The 17,687-nt window shown below is 43.2% G+C and overlaps 2 protein-coding genes across 3 annotated transcripts in view; one reads left to right on the top strand and one right to left on the bottom strand.

The window, feature by feature from the left end:
• LOC119492355 (inositol hexakisphosphate kinase 2-like) overlaps positions 1–17,687 on the bottom strand; it is a 1,011,171-nt gene that overhangs the window by 579,319 nt on the left and 414,165 nt on the right. The window lies entirely within an intron of this gene.
• cdh4 (cadherin 4, type 1, R-cadherin (retinal)) overlaps positions 1–17,687 on the top strand; it is a 255,715-nt gene that overhangs the window by 146,515 nt on the left and 91,513 nt on the right. For both annotated transcript variants that reach the window (XM_037774104.1, XM_037774170.1), the window contains exon 4: positions 11,235–11,461. In XM_037774104.1, coding sequence (XP_037630032.1) covers positions 11,235–11,461 — 227 coding nt within the window. The remainder of the gene's footprint in view (positions 1–11,234; positions 11,462–17,687) is intronic.

The following is a 17,687-nucleotide window of genomic DNA, read 5'->3' as shown; positions in this document are numbered from 1 at the left end:
GGCGTTAGCGAATGTTAGTTGCCAGATCTCGTGAGAGTGAATTTTCTCCTGATTTGTCTGAAAAATATCATTTTATTGTCAGAATGTTTATCTTTAGGAAGATATGTGGCTCGTGAAAAATGCGTCCAATATTTGCAATATTGGGTGAGAGAATCAGTCATAATCTGAGTTCACGTCAACTTCCCCCATTGGAGTTAATAGACTCTGGACATGCCGCTAGTCTCCTAAAGGGGCGAGACAGTGTTGAAACACACGGGGACATAGATACACAATAAAACACAATGAGATTTAGTTTTCACTCTGATCATCTCAAAGGTCAAGGGACTCCTTTGAAAGTGGTCATGCCAGTTTTTTCTCGCCAAAATTTAGCCTAACTTTGGAGAGTTATTTAGCGTTCTTCCCGACAAGCTAACATGACATTGATTCCTTCGATTTTCTAGTTTCATCTGATACAGTATCTTCCCTTAGCTTTAAGACCGAGCTCGGATTGTTAAGAGGTTAATAGTTTATATAATAAAAGATCGATACTTGCCAAACTATCCCTTTTAAAAAAGGGTTAATGCTGGCTCACCTGAGGGTAGCACGCATTGAGACACACTGGTGCCCCCTAGCTGTGGTTTGCTTACAAGATAACAAACCAAACCTTCCCACACTACACACTACACACTACACACACACACACATCCACACACAGAGAGAGGAGAAAAGCTCCTGGGCTGAATGGCGGTGTATTAATCACACTGACGCCTGGCACTGCGATCTGTGACCCAGTCTTTTAATTGCATCCGCTCTGCTATGCTCCCGCTCTCCCTCTTTATCTCGCCTCTTTCCCCTTTCTCATTCCTCAAGCCTCCTCATGCCCGTGCCCATGAGAGGAGGCTAATGCAGAGATAAGAGCGAGGGTCGGGGATGTGTGCAAAAAACCCAAACCGCTCACACGGACGGCGAATGCAGCGGCACGCTCTGTAACGACACCGAGATTCAAGCTACAGTGTGGAGCAAAGCTTACTGTGTAATGAGATGATGTGCAAGTGAGGTGTTGTGTGGAGGAAAACAAATATCTGTGAGGAAATCTTCATAATCCGTTGAAATACTGTGACAACCCACAGAACATGTGGCCCACACAGCATCCTGTGGATGCGGTGAGTGTACATACAGACAGATCTGCAGTGTAAAGTCTCTCTCATCAGTCGCCTGACAGGCCTTCTTTTACAGCTGTTCCTGCGTACCTGCAGCAGGAGGGAGGTGACAGAAGGAAAACAAAGGTGTGATGGCGTGGGGGCGGCGAAGGTTGTGGGCGGATGTTGGCCATGTAGACATAACGGCGCACTAACAATGTGACAAGGTTTTCGTTCGGCGCCATAAGTGCACCAGATAACAAGCGAGTGGCGTTTAAAAAAGTAAAACATGAGGCGCCTACTCAAATGCAGGTTGACAGCACGATTCTCTCCCACGCACGCACACCTATGGGAACGCAGGGAGTCGATGACACCCATACCCGTTTATGCATCAGCTGTAATAATCGTATATGCAAAGAGCTGGTGTCACACACTCCCACTCCAGTGTCCCTCTCTCTCTCTCTCTCTCTCTCTTTCTCTCTCCCTGTCTCTTCATCTCTCTCATGCTGGTCCCTCGCACGCATAAGCACACACAGCGACACACACACACTTGAGTCGCAGTGGTTTCCTTTTGTGAGAGCGAGCTGTCAGAGGGAACTGTGTGGGCTTTTGTTAAAACAGAGAACTGCAGAGGCAGAGAAATTCATTTCCAACTGCGGCAAAAAAAAAAAAAGAAAAAAGAAGCCTTTTCAGGAAAGTCACATTGTACCTGCAGTGTTTTAAAAACAGCAGCATGTAAATTGAATTAGTTATAAGCATTCCTGCGGGGGCTCAGTGGGCTGGATTTCAGAAGAGTTTCAAGGGTTGTGGATGTACCGCACGGGGCGCCTCGGGTTCGACTACATATTAACAAGACGGTTCACTTTAGTTGTGATAAATCACGACATCTGAAAATAGATTTTTACATCTTTGCTTGCCAATCACGCCCGCTCCGCTGCTTTTACTTCAACGCCCACTGAAAGGTGTAAACTTTTCTCATTTCTTTTTGCCTCTCGTAGGTGGAAGGAATATTACAGCTCGCATGTCTCTGGAGAAGCTGCTATAATGTCACTGTCAGGTGGAAACCTTGTACGTTTTAGTCTTTCTTCATGTTTAGACTCACACTGGAGGATCACATGCACTTTTGTGGTTTGTTTAAGTTCATCAAAACATTTTTTATTTCCCCAAAGAGAACATTTTGAAAATGCCTGGAGCTGAAAACAAGGCTGTTTCTTTTAGTCATGTAAAGATGACATTTGGGATAAAGCACAGCTTTTTTCACAGGACTCTGATTTGTTAAGTTATTAGCTGTGGGTTTTCATGTGGAAGTAAAGGATCTTATCTCCTAATTTGCAAATGAAGGTTTCACAGAGCCACTTTTGATGCAGTTTATCACTAAAACAATAATTCAGCTTATTGTGAGTCACACTGCTTATCAGAGCACTTAAAAAATAAATGCTTGAACATTTTCATTAATTGTTCAGTTTAAATTAGAGCTGTAACAATTAATCGATTAATTGTCAACTATTAAATTAATCAGCAACTAATGTATTTTGATAATCGATTAATCGGTTTGAGACACTTCTTAAGAAAAAAAAAAGGAAAAATTCTCTGATTTCAGCTTCTTAAATGTGAATATTTTCTGGTTTCTTTACTCCTCTATGACAGTAATCTGAATATCTTTGAGTTGTGGATAAAACAAGACATTTGAGGACATTCTATAGACCAAACAACTAATGGATTAATCGAGAAAATATTCAACAGATTAATCGACAATGAAAATAATGGTTAGTTCCAGCCCTAGTTTAAATTCTTTAGTTTATTATTAATCGTAATCAATCTACGAATAATGAATATCCATCTAATTTCAACATGCACACACTACATTGTAACGACACTGCAGTCACTCTGAGATATTGCAGCACTCTTCACAGCTCCTCACATGCGGTTTGTTCTATATTTTAGTCGTCAGTGGGCTCCGTTCTGCTGTCTATCACAGCCTCGGGCAGAAATACTGTTATTTGCAAATTGAGTGGGTGGCGTTGATTTTCCCGTTGGCTTGAGGAAAGCAGCAGGGTACCAGAGGGAATGTTTACTTAGCACCGTGCCACAACTGCGATGAACGGCACCTTAAAAAATATCCATATGCTCGGTCTGGACCTATTCAGCCACTCCGCTCTGTCACTCTACCAAGTATGAAACTTTAACTTCTCTTTACAATTGTGTCAACTACATAAACGGGTATATTTAAAGGACCAGTGTGTAACATTTAGGGGGATCTATTGGCAGAAATGGAATATAACATTAATAAGTATGTTTTCTTTAGTGTGTAATCACCTAAAAATAAGAACACTTCTGCTCCGCTAGCTCACTTGTTTGCTCACACACATTTGCCGCCGCCGCTCTCTCTCTTTTGCTTCACCACTCATTTCCCACATACTCCAGGTTACCTCTGCTACTCAAACAACAGCTCTAGGAAGGGCCATTCCCGTTTTCACGTCGGCCACCGTAGTTCATCTCACACTTGGGGAGCGGCTGCAATCTGCAACCTCACCGCCAGATGCCGCCAGATGTTACACACTGTACCTTTTAATGTCCCACATCAACCCATTCATGTACAGCGTGTTTGCTGTCAGACGTCTATTTTTAGCTGATATAATCTTTATTTATACACCTTTTAAAGCACAAAAAACAAATCACTTCATTAAAAAAAAACAATGAAGAAGCAATGAATACAAGGTGAGACAAGCAGGATAAAAGTAAATCTCATAAAAGGGCGGCTAAGACAGTAATAAAGGTTGTTATGTAAAAGCAGGTCTATAAAAAGAGCCATTAAAGTCTTAAAAATGATCTGTAAAAAAAGTCATGTAATCCCTTCTTAAAACCAGCTAACAAGTGTATAAACGCTCACAAATCTTGACCTTTTTGTGCACCTCTTTTAGGTCTCGGCTCACTTTAATAATGGTAACAAGTGACCCACCAGGGTGTCTAGTCAGCTCAGACCGGCTCTTCTGATTTTCATCTGGGTGAAAGTGGCTCAGTCTGCAGAGAATACGAGAGGAAGATAGAGGAGGACAGGTGGAGGGTTAAACAGGGAGGAAATAAGGACAGTAAGAGGAAAGGAGGACGGTGGAGCTGTTACTCTGGAGAACAGAGAAGTGGAGGAGTCGGGTGACAGGAAGAGAAATATGCAGAGTCTATGACTGCAACTAACGATTCTTTTCAGTAAAGATTAATCTGCCGTTTATTTTTTCAATTAATCTATCAATCATGTTGTCAATAAAATGTCAGAAAATATGGAAATGTGTCTGCCATAACAGTCCAAACCCCCAAAATATTGACTTTATAATCAGATATGATGAAGAAAAGCAGCAAATCATCACATTTGAGAAGCTTAAACCAGCAAACGTTTGGAATTTTAGCTTGAAAAATCACTGAAACGATTAATGGATTCAGAGCTGCAGTGATTAATTGTCATTGTCAATCATCAGCTTGAGTCATTTTTTCTTAGATGTGAGTATTTTCTGTTTTTTTTTCTCCTCTATGACACTAAAATGAATGTCTTTGAGTTGTGGACAAATCAAGACATTTGAGGACGTCGTCTTGGGCTTTTGGGAAACGCTGATCGTCATTTTTCACCATTTTCTGACATTTAATGAACCAAACATTCAATTAATTAAGAAAGTAATCAACAAATTAATCGAAAAATGAAAATAATCTTTAGTTGCAGCCCTGATTGAATTATCAAAATATACTTTTCTGTCGATCAACTAATCGATTAACCGACTAATAGTTGCAGCCCTAGTATGATGATGACTCTCCTGATTTGCATCGGGGAGAAAGTGCCTCAGTCTGCAGAGAATACGAGAGGAAGAAGATAGAGGAGGACAGGGGGAGGGTTAAACAGGGAGGAAATAAGGACAGTAAGAGGAAAGGAGGACGGTGGAGCTGTGACTCTGGAGAACAGGGAAGTGGAGGAGACGGGTGACAGTATGAGGAGAGAATGGCAGGGAGGAGAGGGGAGGCGTGTGCGGTCGACAGGTGAACACGGTGTAGGCGGATGCAGAGGGATGAGGGAGGCATGCTCCATGTGGATGCACAAAACAAGCCTGTGCAGAGTCGCTACCTGTCCTCTACATTATGCACATGTAATGTTTCCATACAAGATACAAGAGCGGCTTTGGCCTCCCCTAGGGTATTGTCGTGGATCTACAAGCAGGAAGAGACAAAGAGCATAAGCGTGTCTCTTTCTCTCTCTGTGTGTGTGTATGTGTGAGTGTGGAGGACTCGGTGGTCGGCAGTCACGGCTGCTTGCCCGCTCTGTTTTAGCCGCGTCTGTGCCGCGCTAGCTGCTCTGTTGGACAGCATGTTCTCTGCCGTACGAGTCCAGAGAAGGGCAGCCGAGCAGAATGACACCAGCCTCAGCAGCCTGCCAAACACCGCTGTGGATGGCAGGACACACTAAAATATACAGAACACACTGACACACACACTCACACACAATACATGCACACTCAGATACACTCAGAGACGCTCACACAGGGACACAGAGGCCGACCGGCGCTACAAAATAGAAGAACAGAATGCAAACACACCCTTGAGCTGGTGGTTTTATACCCCTGATGTTTTCCTTGGGAACCAAGGCAAAGCACAGGGACACACACACACATTGATACACTCATAGATGAAGAAGGGAATTGACATAATAGATCTTTGAGTCAGAAGGCTGTTACCACGACCAGCAAGGCACAAAATTGTCCCTGCTTTTATAGTTCAGACTGTTTGCTGACTCTGAACTGCTGAGACGGCAGTTTGAAGCAACACTATCAGCCTTCCCATAGAGCGCACACTTCATCATCATCCATGTGTGTTTTACAGTAATATACAAACAGTATACAGTAATTCCAACGCATTTATTCATATTTTAGGCCACGCTGTTTGCATGCAGAAACTCATTCAAGCTTCAGGCTGCAGAGAGGTCTTGAAAAATTGAACACAGTGAGTTTTCCTGACAGACTTCATGCTGACAGAGAGATGCATGCTGGGTAAATAAGACCACCCAGTGTGGTACCATGTAGGGCTGCAACCTGGCGGCATCCTCCGGGTCTGAAAAGTGAAGCCAAAGCTGAAGTGCCTTAAACTTGCATTCTTTCTAACAGCCAGCAGGGGGCGACTCCTCTGGTTACAAAAATAAGTCTGATTGTATAGAAGTCTATGAGAAAATGACTCTACTTCTCACTTGATTTATTACCTCAGTAAACATTGTAAACATGAGTTTATGGTCTCAATCGCTAGTTTCAAGTCTTCTTCAATACAGCATGATGTTCATTTAGTGAATTATGGTCACATTTAGAGTCAAATAGACCATAAAGCAGGGGATGCTTCAGGGCGTGGCTATCTTGTGATTGACAGGTCACGGCGTTGTCCGGTCTGGGAGTTGTCCGTGTTTCCGTCTAAGAACTTTAACCCTTTCACAGCGTGTTTTCAGTTCATGAAAGTTAATTGTTATTATCAGCATTCAGTTGTGCTTAGCTCCACCCTCTCGTATCACTTCTGGTTGCAAAACAAGCAAGATGGCGACGGCTTCAAACGAGGCTTCAAATGGCAGTCCACAAACCAATGGGTGACGTCACGGTGACTACGTCCTCTTCTTATATACAGTCTATGACTGCAACTAGACTGCAACTCAATATCGGTTAATCTGCCGTCTATTTTCTCAATTGATTGATTAATCGTTTTGTCTATAAAATGTAAAAAAAAATAGGGAAAGGTGCCTGCTATAACAGTCCAATACCCCCAAAATATTCACTTATAATCAGACATGATAATGAAAAGCAGCAAATCGTCACATTTGAAAAGCTTTAACCAGCAAATGTTTAAGAATTTTAGCTTGAAAAATTACTGACACCTTTAATGGATTTAGAGGTTTAACGATTACTTGATTAGTTGTCAGCTATTAAATTATTTTATTTTATTTTATTATTTTAAAGACCAAACAACTAATTGATTAATCGAGAAAATAATAAACAGATTAATCGACAATGAAAATAATCTTTAATTTCAGCCATAAATGGATTATCACAATAGTTACCGATTACTTTTCTGTTGATTAACTAATCGATTAATCAACTAATACTGTAGTTGCATCATTAGAATCATGATGTCTCCTATTAGATATTTTGTTGATCTTCTAAATCAATCAAAAGCTCACTGAGAGAAGCTCATTTAGACAATATCTGAACCCCAGATGTGACTAATACATGTCGATTGGGTCTATTAGCTTAGAGCTGTTGAAAATAATATGTTCAGAATGGTTTAAACCCGCTGACTTCCACACACTTAACCCTTAAACATTCATAGAAGAGTGGCTGAATGGAGCTGCCTGGAGATATCTGGCAGCAAAGCCTGATGTCCTTGTGTTAGTGCGTGATTTTATCATCTGAGCATCTGTGAAGACTAATAGAAATCATTTATTTCCTTTCAGAACTACATACAGAAGACATACAAAGGGTTGTGAAGTGTGAGTGAAGTAACTATATATATAGTTCATGTACGCAGTGAATGTATTCAGCTCTCCGACATAGCCGGAGGCCAGACCCGCCCATTCCTCTGTTCCTTCTATTCACTCCAGATGAGCTGACCAGGTGATGAAGTTAAGTCCGGTGGCAGCATTGATTGAACCTGCAGTAAAATATGTATGTGATTATTAATAGATGAAGGACTGCGGGTCTACTGACCTTCAGGGCCGTCAGCCTGAAGCCTCGTCTTTGTTTATTCATTTCAAGTTCAATTTTCCGTACTAAGGGATGCCGTAGTTTGCCAAGCGTAACATGACAAAACGAATTACACGCATCGGAGAACAATTACAACAAATAAGCACAGATTAGTTATCAACAGCGTTCGTCTTCACTCACTGGTTCTATTTCCATTATGATGCGACGGCAATGAATAATCTGAATTACTACGTCTGCACATTAGCTCCTCTTGTCTTAAAACCAAGGCCGACAAAAGTGTTGCAATTACGGTTTTATTTTATATATTTCATCTCTTTTTTCTGTGTGCTACAGTATCTTCCTCCCCCTCCTTCTCGTTTTATCCGACCATCTCCCTCTCTCTCCCTCTCTCCCTCTCTCTCTCTCTCTGACGCACACACACACATAGCTTCTCTATCAGTATCTCGTCTCAGCGTTGTCTCTTTCTGCTGCTTTCATCTCCATTTACCAGCGTGGCAGATCAGATCCCACCACCTGATTTGAATATGCTTTGTGAACAGGATTTTTAATGAATAGCAAAGCGTTTATGAATGTCTTCACACTAAGTAGATGTGTTAAAAAATCAGGGTCGTGGTCTCGCGGCTATACACCAGTAGGCGGTGAATGGTAAACTGAGAGGTGGCCCGGTGCCCTAACGGAAAATCAAAGTCATTCCTTTAACAATGCTGCATAATGGCAATGCCTCACAGGCCACATGTGTGTGTTCCCAAGCCAACTGGCAGCGCACGGGGCATCACACCGACCCTCGGAGGCCTCGCTGGTTTTATTGTTGAATTAACATCCATATTAATATATGCACCAGCTGAGGAGAGACATTCTCAAACTAGCTGTGAATTTAATCCACACACAGCCGCACGCATTCACGAGCAGCGCTTTGCAGCGCGTCCGTCCTTAAGCCCCGCTTCTCCAGCTGCACCACAAGAGACCCGCCTAAGTGACAACAATTAGCCTGCTCAGTTCAAGCTAATTGAAGTCATTTACATAATACATGCCTGCCATCACAATTCATCTGCGGACGATTCAAGCAGGTCTGTGTCATATTGTCACAACCTGATGTTAGATCGCCCTCCCCGCCTTGATAAATGATCCCCAAAGTGAGGCAATCACTTACCCACACAAAGCTTATCACTCACATAAGGATTGTTCTCCGCTTTTTTTAATGAAAATACGGATTTGCATTCGCCAACACAGACAGATGCACGCATTGTCAAAACTGTGTTCACCGTCCGTCTCATTATGCACGCAATTACTCAGAGGTTGAAAACAAGCGGCCTCGTTTGTGTGACGCTAAGTCGCGGTGGCCAAGGAGATCTCATGCTTTATTAGCCTGTTGTTTGGGAGCTGCTTTTGACAGGAAGCTGGGCAATAAATTAAATAGATGGCTTGATAAAAAGCTTGCTGTGCAGAATTCTTCACGCTGGAATTTTTTTTTTTTTTTGGGGGGGAAAATCACGCCGCAGTAGCTCATAACAGGCGATCTGTTCCCCGGGTGATTTATGAAATCAATTTGTCTTGTTATCAGCAGGCAGAGTTTGTGAGATAACATCATTCAGAGCACATGCGTTTCAACTTGGGGGTAGAGGGAGACGGGGGATGGTGTGTTTTTAACATAATAGACATGTTGAAAACAACAGATCAGTCATTCGTGCCATTGCATCACGCTATGAATCATGGGATAATGATGCAGTGTGAGTGTTGATATTTTGGCAAAGGAAAGAAAGGGTTTACCAAATAGTCGTGTCTGATACTGTTGGTTTCGGTAACACTTTATAACAACCATCATTTATAAACGGTAAATTGATAGTTTTTTATGTGAGGGATAATGTACAGCGACCCGGTCATTGTTGTGAAATAAACCCTGACAGGGCGATGCAGCACTGACGTGAAGAGGAGGGGTATTCCACCGCCCTGAAGGGGTTTATTTCACAACAATGACCCGCTCGTTGTACATTATCCTGCTTATTACACGGATACTTACTTAAGAAATCAATAATTTGACACAAAAATGGTCCGCCAGAGTCCAAGATCAGAACTTCATCCATGTCTGATTGGTCAATCACGGCGTTCTGCGGTCTGTAATTTCTTTATAGCAGACCGTTGCTGTGTATAGCAGACCGTTGCTATGTATAGCAGACCGTTGCTATGGGCTCAGCTCTAATGTCGGACTCTGGAGGACCGTTTTTGTGTCAAATTATTGATTTCTTAAGTAAGTAGCCATGTAATAAGCAGCATAATGTACATCTAGGGGGTCATTGTTGTGAAAGAAACCCCTTCAGGGCGATGAGAGACCCATGGTTACCCATAGAACCCATTTCACACATATCTTGAGGTCAGAGGTCAAGTGACCGATTTGAAAATGGCCTTGCCAGTTTTTCCTCCCCAAAATTTAGCGCAAGTTTGGAGCGTTATTTAACGTCCATCCCGACAAGCTAGTATGACATGGTTGGTACCAATGGATTCCTTTCTAGTTTCATATGATGCCAGTATCTTCACTCTAGCTTTAAAACTGAGCCTGTTACAACCTAGAAATTGCAAGTTGCGTTAACTTTGACAGCCCTAATCTATTAACAAATACTTATATATACTGTATAGTATATAAAATGTTATAATGTGTGCAACAATAAACTGTTAAAATAAGGTAAAGTATAGCATTATTAATCATTTTTGTTTCTTTGTTTGTTGTGTTACCTTGGTGTCTGCTGTGTTTTGTGTGGTGTAATGGAGTATTCATGTCAGCAGTCACTGGAGAATCTGCACTGATGCACTCAACGGTCCAACACCGTGTCTCTGCCTGTCTCTCTGTGACCCTTTACTTATATGTGGAGTGCAAAGACTGCCAACACCCCCTTTACCCAAACTATCCTTCCATACTGCTCCTACAGACACATGCGGTACATTCCTCTGGAGTCCTCACAGCTCCCTTTCTTTTGTCTCAGTCAAGCTGAACCCTCCAAATGTCATTCCAGACCTTGCTCCATGTGCCTGGCAGCAAAGCATGGAGCGCAATCGGCCCAGTCAGCCTAATGTGCTTTAGACCTTCTCGTCGTGCTTTCCCCGGAGAAGCTGAGGGAAAACGCTGTTTTGACATCGCTATCCGTCTAGTTTGAGAAAAGAATGATATGAAAAAGAATTAGGTTTGCCCCCCCGTGTATTCCGGTTCAGGAGCAGATAAGCAGTTTGTTTTGCCAAAGACGTCAAAGTGGGGAATCACAAGTGACAGCAGAAGGGATATTTCAAGATACGTCGTGATGGATGCAGGTTAATCTTAAACGTGCCAGATGTGTCAAGGATTTGCGAACACCTCGCAGAGTAAATCTCACTGTGCTGCTCTGTAATTCTCTCCCCTTTCTGTCCGTCTCTGCAGTGAAGTTTGAGGACTGCCAGCGCAGCAGAGAGGTGGGCTTCGTCAGCAGCGACCCCAACTTCAGCGTGAGGTCCGATGGGTCGGTGTACGCCGAGCAGGAGCTGGCCAACCTGTCGGAGCCCGTCCAGTTCATGGTGACCGCCCGGGGGCTCCATGACCCGCACATCTGGGAGACCACCGTGAAGCTAGCCCTGGCCGGACATCCTCATCCTTTAGCCCTGACAAAGGTAACGAGGGAGAACACTTTCAGGAATACATAAACACAAGGGCACACCGCTAGAACTGTTTCCTCATGACTACATTACCAATTTAACAAGCTATCACCTAACCATAACACACTGGCTGTTTATCACTATCACTGCCTGCTTGACCATTGCTGTAAAGTTGTTTTCCCATCCAACCCAAACTCATCCAACCTGACCTGCCAGATGATTTGTTACACATCTGAGGAGCCGTCATTTGAAACTGTTGGGAAAAAGGCAGGCATTTTTAAAAAATACCAGGCAGGTGATTGGATGAACCATCTGTCAATCAAACTCTTGCTGAAGCCAGTCGGAAAGTTAAAACATCTTTTCCATCAAGAAAAGCCTTCAGAGTCATTCTTTGCTCTTCTTTCAATGAAGAAATACTCTCCAGTTCTGATATAACTGATGCTATTACAGCATCTACGATAACTTCTTCAGTCAGGATCCGCCATTGTTGTTTATAACGTGTCGTTACACACATCTATAGGCCACGCCCATAGCTGCCAGTAGCTTCTGACAGGACGCTTATTGGTCCGTGCTCTGGCTGGCCGGACACAAACGATTTCTTGAAGCCTGACAAGATGGATTTCCGTGTGATATGTGATCCCGTGATTCTCGCGTGATTGTGAGAATCCAGCTGCCGTTAAAGTTATAAATTATCTTCTGTCCAAATAAACTTTCCAGAGGTGGAAGGTGTTAAGGTTGAGTAAGGTTCTGGCATTATGATGGTATTAGTTTATGCTGCTAAATGGTAAAAATGTATATATTTATATTGTACTTTTATAGTGTTAGGGACCACCCAAAGCCAGCATTCAAACACACATTGATAAACTGGTGGCAGAGGCTACCATACAAGGTGCTGCCTGCTCATCTGGAGCGATAAACATTCACACACACTCACACGCTGATGGCACAGCCATTGGGAGCAATTTGTGTTTCAGTATCTTGCCCGACACGTCAACATGTAGACTGCAGGGGCCTGGGATTGAACCACCGACCTTCTGATTAGTGGACGACGAGCAGTCCTGAGCCACAGCCTACTACGTTTGCTGTGTGGTTGTTTTAGTGTTGGGCTCCGAATGCCAGGTATATACAAATTAAAATGCATTTCTTTTTGTAGTTATAGCTACTAACAGCCTGGAATAAACAGAATGAAACCTTTGTTACATTGTTAATGTGCTCTCTGCACACTCAGCCAAAGATAGTTTGTGAGGGAAACATCACTACATGAATGTAACACCACTCAATGACCTGTGTGTTTTGATAGTTTAGTGAGACCAAGTGGCTACTCTTCTCTTGAAGTGATCTAGCTGACCGCGTCGCATCAATTTCAGGAGAATCTTATGCATATAATATTAATATTTTAACTTTATTATTCAGAGCAAATAGCTTATGAAAAACAGGGTGTAGAAGTAAGGAGGTATTTCATGCATTTAATTAACATTTGATACAGCATTGAAGCTGTTTCTGCCTAATCAGTCAACAAACGGTGATTACAGATCTTTGTTTTAGATATTTTCAACTTCAGTCACTTGCAAGTGTTGAAAGCTAAATCTAATTATATTTGATAAAAATATTCAAAAAGGATTTAGATTTGATTAGAGGATTTGAAGCTGGATTTGGATTCAATAAAATGCTATTAAACCCCCGATCCTAAGTTGTTTGTCTGATTAGATATGCTTCATTGTTTACTGGAGAAAGTGTGAAGCAGCTTCCTGATAAAGGAGCTGATCAGAAACGTTAATTCATACAGTAAGAACACTTTCCCCTGTGTCTCTCTCACCCTGCATGTACACACCATGTACACGGTCTTTGTGTTTAACAGTGCGTGCACAAGATGCAGTTCTTTCCTTGTATGTGACAAGTAGAGACATGGTCCTATTTGCTGCCAAGGCTCTATTAGCTAACGGAGACCAAATGTATAGCTACTGTTACCGACTTCCACCACCGTGCTGCTGCACTTTGTTGAGCGACAAACCCATTATCATTTTTCCTCAACTACTTGTTGAACGCCATCAGGCTTAATGTTCAGTCATGTTTCTAATCATGACAAAAAGCCAGAGAGTCGTGTCGCTAAAGCAATTGCAGAGTGGGGATTAAAATTCTGCCCACTCCTGGCAGTGCAATAATGGAGACGGGGAAATAATTGACATTGATTGAGCTAATGTTCCACTCCGGCGGAGTCTGCGAGGACCAGGTGATGTAGTTTCGACGTATAATTATGTTCGCCACATCACGGAGCTGCAGAAAGATTCAATAATTGAACAAGAAATAAATGTGTTTTCTCTAATCACATGGAAATTTGAAAACCAGCTTTTATACGTACAGTATGGTATGTATTTCTGCCAGAACGGTGTTTACATGTGTTCTTGTCACCGTTCTACTCGGATGCTATAAATAGGTGCTACGGTAGACTTTAGTTCCAATCTCCTGGTACGCCCCGAGGAGAACTAAAGATGAACACCTGTTTCATTAAAAAGTGTAATTATTAGAATATAGTATGATCTACAGGATAAAGTGAGAAGGGAACATGGGTGAAGAATATCTATTCAAGCAAGGAACCAAAAATACACTTCAGTTGGTGGTTAATTGAATTTATTTAGATATTTGTTGCTTGTTACATGCTGTACAGTCCTATACTAACATTTCTAATGGACCCGCATTAATAAAACTGCATACAATTTGAGGAATTTTGTGAAAACAACCTCGACAAGTCTGAAAAATCCCCCTTTTAAACAGATTGTCCTCACTGACACGTACTATTTATGACTTGAGTGGGAAGGATGACATCGCTAAGTGATCGTAGTTTTGCTGTAAACTTATTTCGTGTGGCTGACTATTTCATTTGTTACATTTTGAACTATCCAGAACATTTTAGAATACAGCTATCCCATCATTTGACCTCGACTAAGCAGAAAGTCAGTCCCTACAGAGAGTCAGGTTCGGATCTGTGACCTTCCATCAGGTCAAACGGCCCTACAGACAAGGCTCTGACTCTGTGGCCAAGGTCATGTTGTTCAGTCAATCTGGACTTCCTGTTCCCCGCTGCCTCCTCTGTCTCGCTGCTTCAGTTTGACAGTTTGTACTATTGAGAGAGAAAACATTGATGGTGAATAAGAAATGCACAATAACAACATTATTAGCCAAAACAACTACACGAGAATAGACGGCACAGTAGTGCTTTAAGTTAAATGCTAACGCTGGCATGCTAACGTGTTCACTATGCTTAGTTTACAGGTTTAATGTGTGCCATGTTTACATAGTTTTAAGATCCTCTGTATGATACCTAGAGCATTAATATAGAAGCAAACAACTATTTGCTCTGTGAAGATATAGTGGAGTAATGTCTACCTGAGCAGAGAATGAAGTCACTCTCCCTCTGTCTGTGCTGTAATCCGAGCTTCTCCTGACGTAGACATTGCATGGCAGCTTGCCGCACTTTGCCGCTGCTCCGGTGTGAATTCTGCATTATCGCTGATGACACCTTCCCGACCGACGACGTCCCTGCGGTTAAGCTAAAGTGAGACAGTTGAGCTAAACTGTCTCCTTTGAAATATATATTAGTGAAGCCAGTTTAGTGCAATGACTTCATGTGATTTTTGGGGATTGAAGTGTGGCCCTTTTTCCTTTTCCAGTTCGGTATACACACACAGAGGCGAGTAGTTGTTATCTGAGCCCATCTCTTTGTTCTGTAAGTCAATAGTTATTAAAGAGGTTATCATAATCGCATCACCTAACCGCAGCCTACAGTATCTCTGCGTTATCAACATGGAGGATATCCTCTTCTTCTTAATGCTGATTAAAAGACAGGCAGCTCAAATAGCAGCTCATTTAGTGTAGAGACATGTGATAATGTGTGGAGAGAGCTGTTGTAGTGTTAGTTCATCTATACTCAGATGAATTGGCTTCAACACAGAATCTACTGTGGCTCTTGCTATGCTCACTTTGTCGTACAGCACCAGTGATTTGGTTCTAATAACTGGCTTAGTTTCTCACTGTGCTCTTTTAGCAGCAGGAATTAGCATACTTGGAGCGTGCTCCGTGATCAACCAGCTCATTTTACTATTTCATTTTTGTGTACAATACCACAGTAGTTGAAGTGTGGAGCATCTTTGACCTGAGAGCCCTCTCCGCTGTGTCTATGTACTCAGGCTATCACACCTCACACAGGTAGGGCCTCTCGTCGAGTGCTCTCCAACTCGTACTGATTTCATGGTACGTTGGTTTGACTTCCCCACCAGCTTAGAGCCCATCAGTTATGCACCACTGGATTTGGAGTCGACCGGTTGCCGGAGCTGGTTTTAGTGCTTATTTGATTTGCATTTTTACCGCGCTCTCCCCAGACAGCCTCACCTGTTCGTGGTAGATTACAGAGAAGGCCGGCAGCAGGGTGGAACGTAGGACCCTGGGGTCCGCTGGTCATTGAAAAGCAACACCAGCGGCGGGGGTTGGATGGTTGCGCTTTTGCTGTGTGCTTTAACTTTGTGATTATAGCCTGATTACGTTGACAGTCCACACTGGAAACTCTCAACAGGCTAATAGCAACTATGAGACGTTCAATACTTTATCATACAAAGTTAGATTTAAATGTTATCTTTCTCCACTTTGAGAGATCTCATGGGAGAACATACTCCTGACTGAAGACGAGCACTGTGATCTCTTTTCTTTATCATAGCGAACCAGCAAAAGGGAACCGCAGCACTAAAGGCATTAAAAAAATAAACATCAAAAGACCTGACTCAAATGTCTTCAGAGCCACACTGAACAGAGAACGGGAAATGAGCACACACACTCTTATTGTATTGTTCTGCCTGTTTGTCAGGCTGATAACCTCCAGATGTCAGCTCCAGGGCTCGGGGGCCTCGGGCCTAAAGTATGCCCCAGCAATGTGCAGCCTGCCTGGGAGCAGGGAGCTGCCAGCTGGCCCCGGCTGCCTCTGGGTTTCAGGAGCCGCGGGCACATCGGGGGACACACTAACCGACTCCTTGTCATGTGTTCACGCACATACACACGCAGACCCGCACATATGTTCATCATGCGTTATTTTTATACGCGTGTGCACACATGCCTGCATCGTGATTTCCCATATGTGCACACAGGCTTGACTGAACACAACTACACATGCTGAACTCACACACACTCACATTCAGACAAAATAAAATCCCCGAACCCTAATAAGCACCTTCTTCCCGGCAGCTCGCGGAGAGTTTTTCCAGTGTTTCTTTCTCCCCTTTGTAATTCTGATGTTGTCACAATGCCAACAGCCTGTCATCTGCCATGCTGTTTGAAAGTGACAGTCACATGCAGCCACTACGCCGCTGATATCATCCACAAGCAGACTTAGAATAAAGGCCGTCTCCCTTTCATTGTCTCTCTCTGTGTCTGTCTCTCTGCCTGACCGTCTTTCTGTTTTGGCAGCATTTCCAAAGGAATGCTGGGGCTCGACCAATCCGATGCTTCAACCTTGTTATCGTCAGGTCTACGTCAGCAGGCTGATTGGCGTATAGAGCGACTATTCATTCATTGTGTTTTTCTGCAGTAAGCCGGGAAAGGCAGATAAGGACTTTATCATGGTAGCAGCAGATAGATGAGGAGGAGCAGTGTCGCAGTATCATATATGTTATAACTGTCCATATGCGCTGACATGGAGACAGTCCTGATGATTCATCGCCGTCTGCCACAGAGAGCGTTGTTGATCCTCCGTTGCATGTTTGTTTTTTTGTGTTTGTTTTCCCCTTGTTTCAAATGAGCATCCGCAAATATGCACACAGCCACAGAGACACACACACACACACACACACACACACACACACACACACACACGTCGGCAGACAGAGACTAATTCCACCTGCCGCCCGTGGAGAGGGGCTGGCAGCATCCCGGCCTCCCCCCCCTGCCAGTTGGTACCTGTGAGTGTTTTGGATGAGTGGAGCCGGAACGAGGGTTATCTTATCTGGGAAACACATCTGGTCCCTCCTCGTTCCTCTCTCTGTCCTCTAACCATCCGCCCGGTCGCACCGTTCCCTCTACGCCGCCGCGCTCCTGCCCGGCTAAACACACAGCGCCGGCTGTCCAGAGGTCCAATCCTCTGAGCTGTGCATGTGTGAAGAGTTGAAACAAAAGATGAAAAATATACACGTTGTTTGCTCAGGTGCAGCAGCTTACAGTCTGCCTCTTTCACAAAGCAGGTGTATACTCATATGATGAA

This window comes from Sebastes umbrosus, chromosome 1 (genome assembly GCF_015220745.1).
Source record: "Sebastes umbrosus isolate fSebUmb1 chromosome 1, fSebUmb1.pri, whole genome shotgun sequence".
Lineage (NCBI taxonomy): Eukaryota > Metazoa > Chordata > Actinopteri > Perciformes > Sebastidae > Sebastes > Sebastes umbrosus.
The sequence above is the reverse complement of the archived record's forward strand: the minus strand, read 5'-3'. Positions and strand labels throughout refer to the sequence as shown.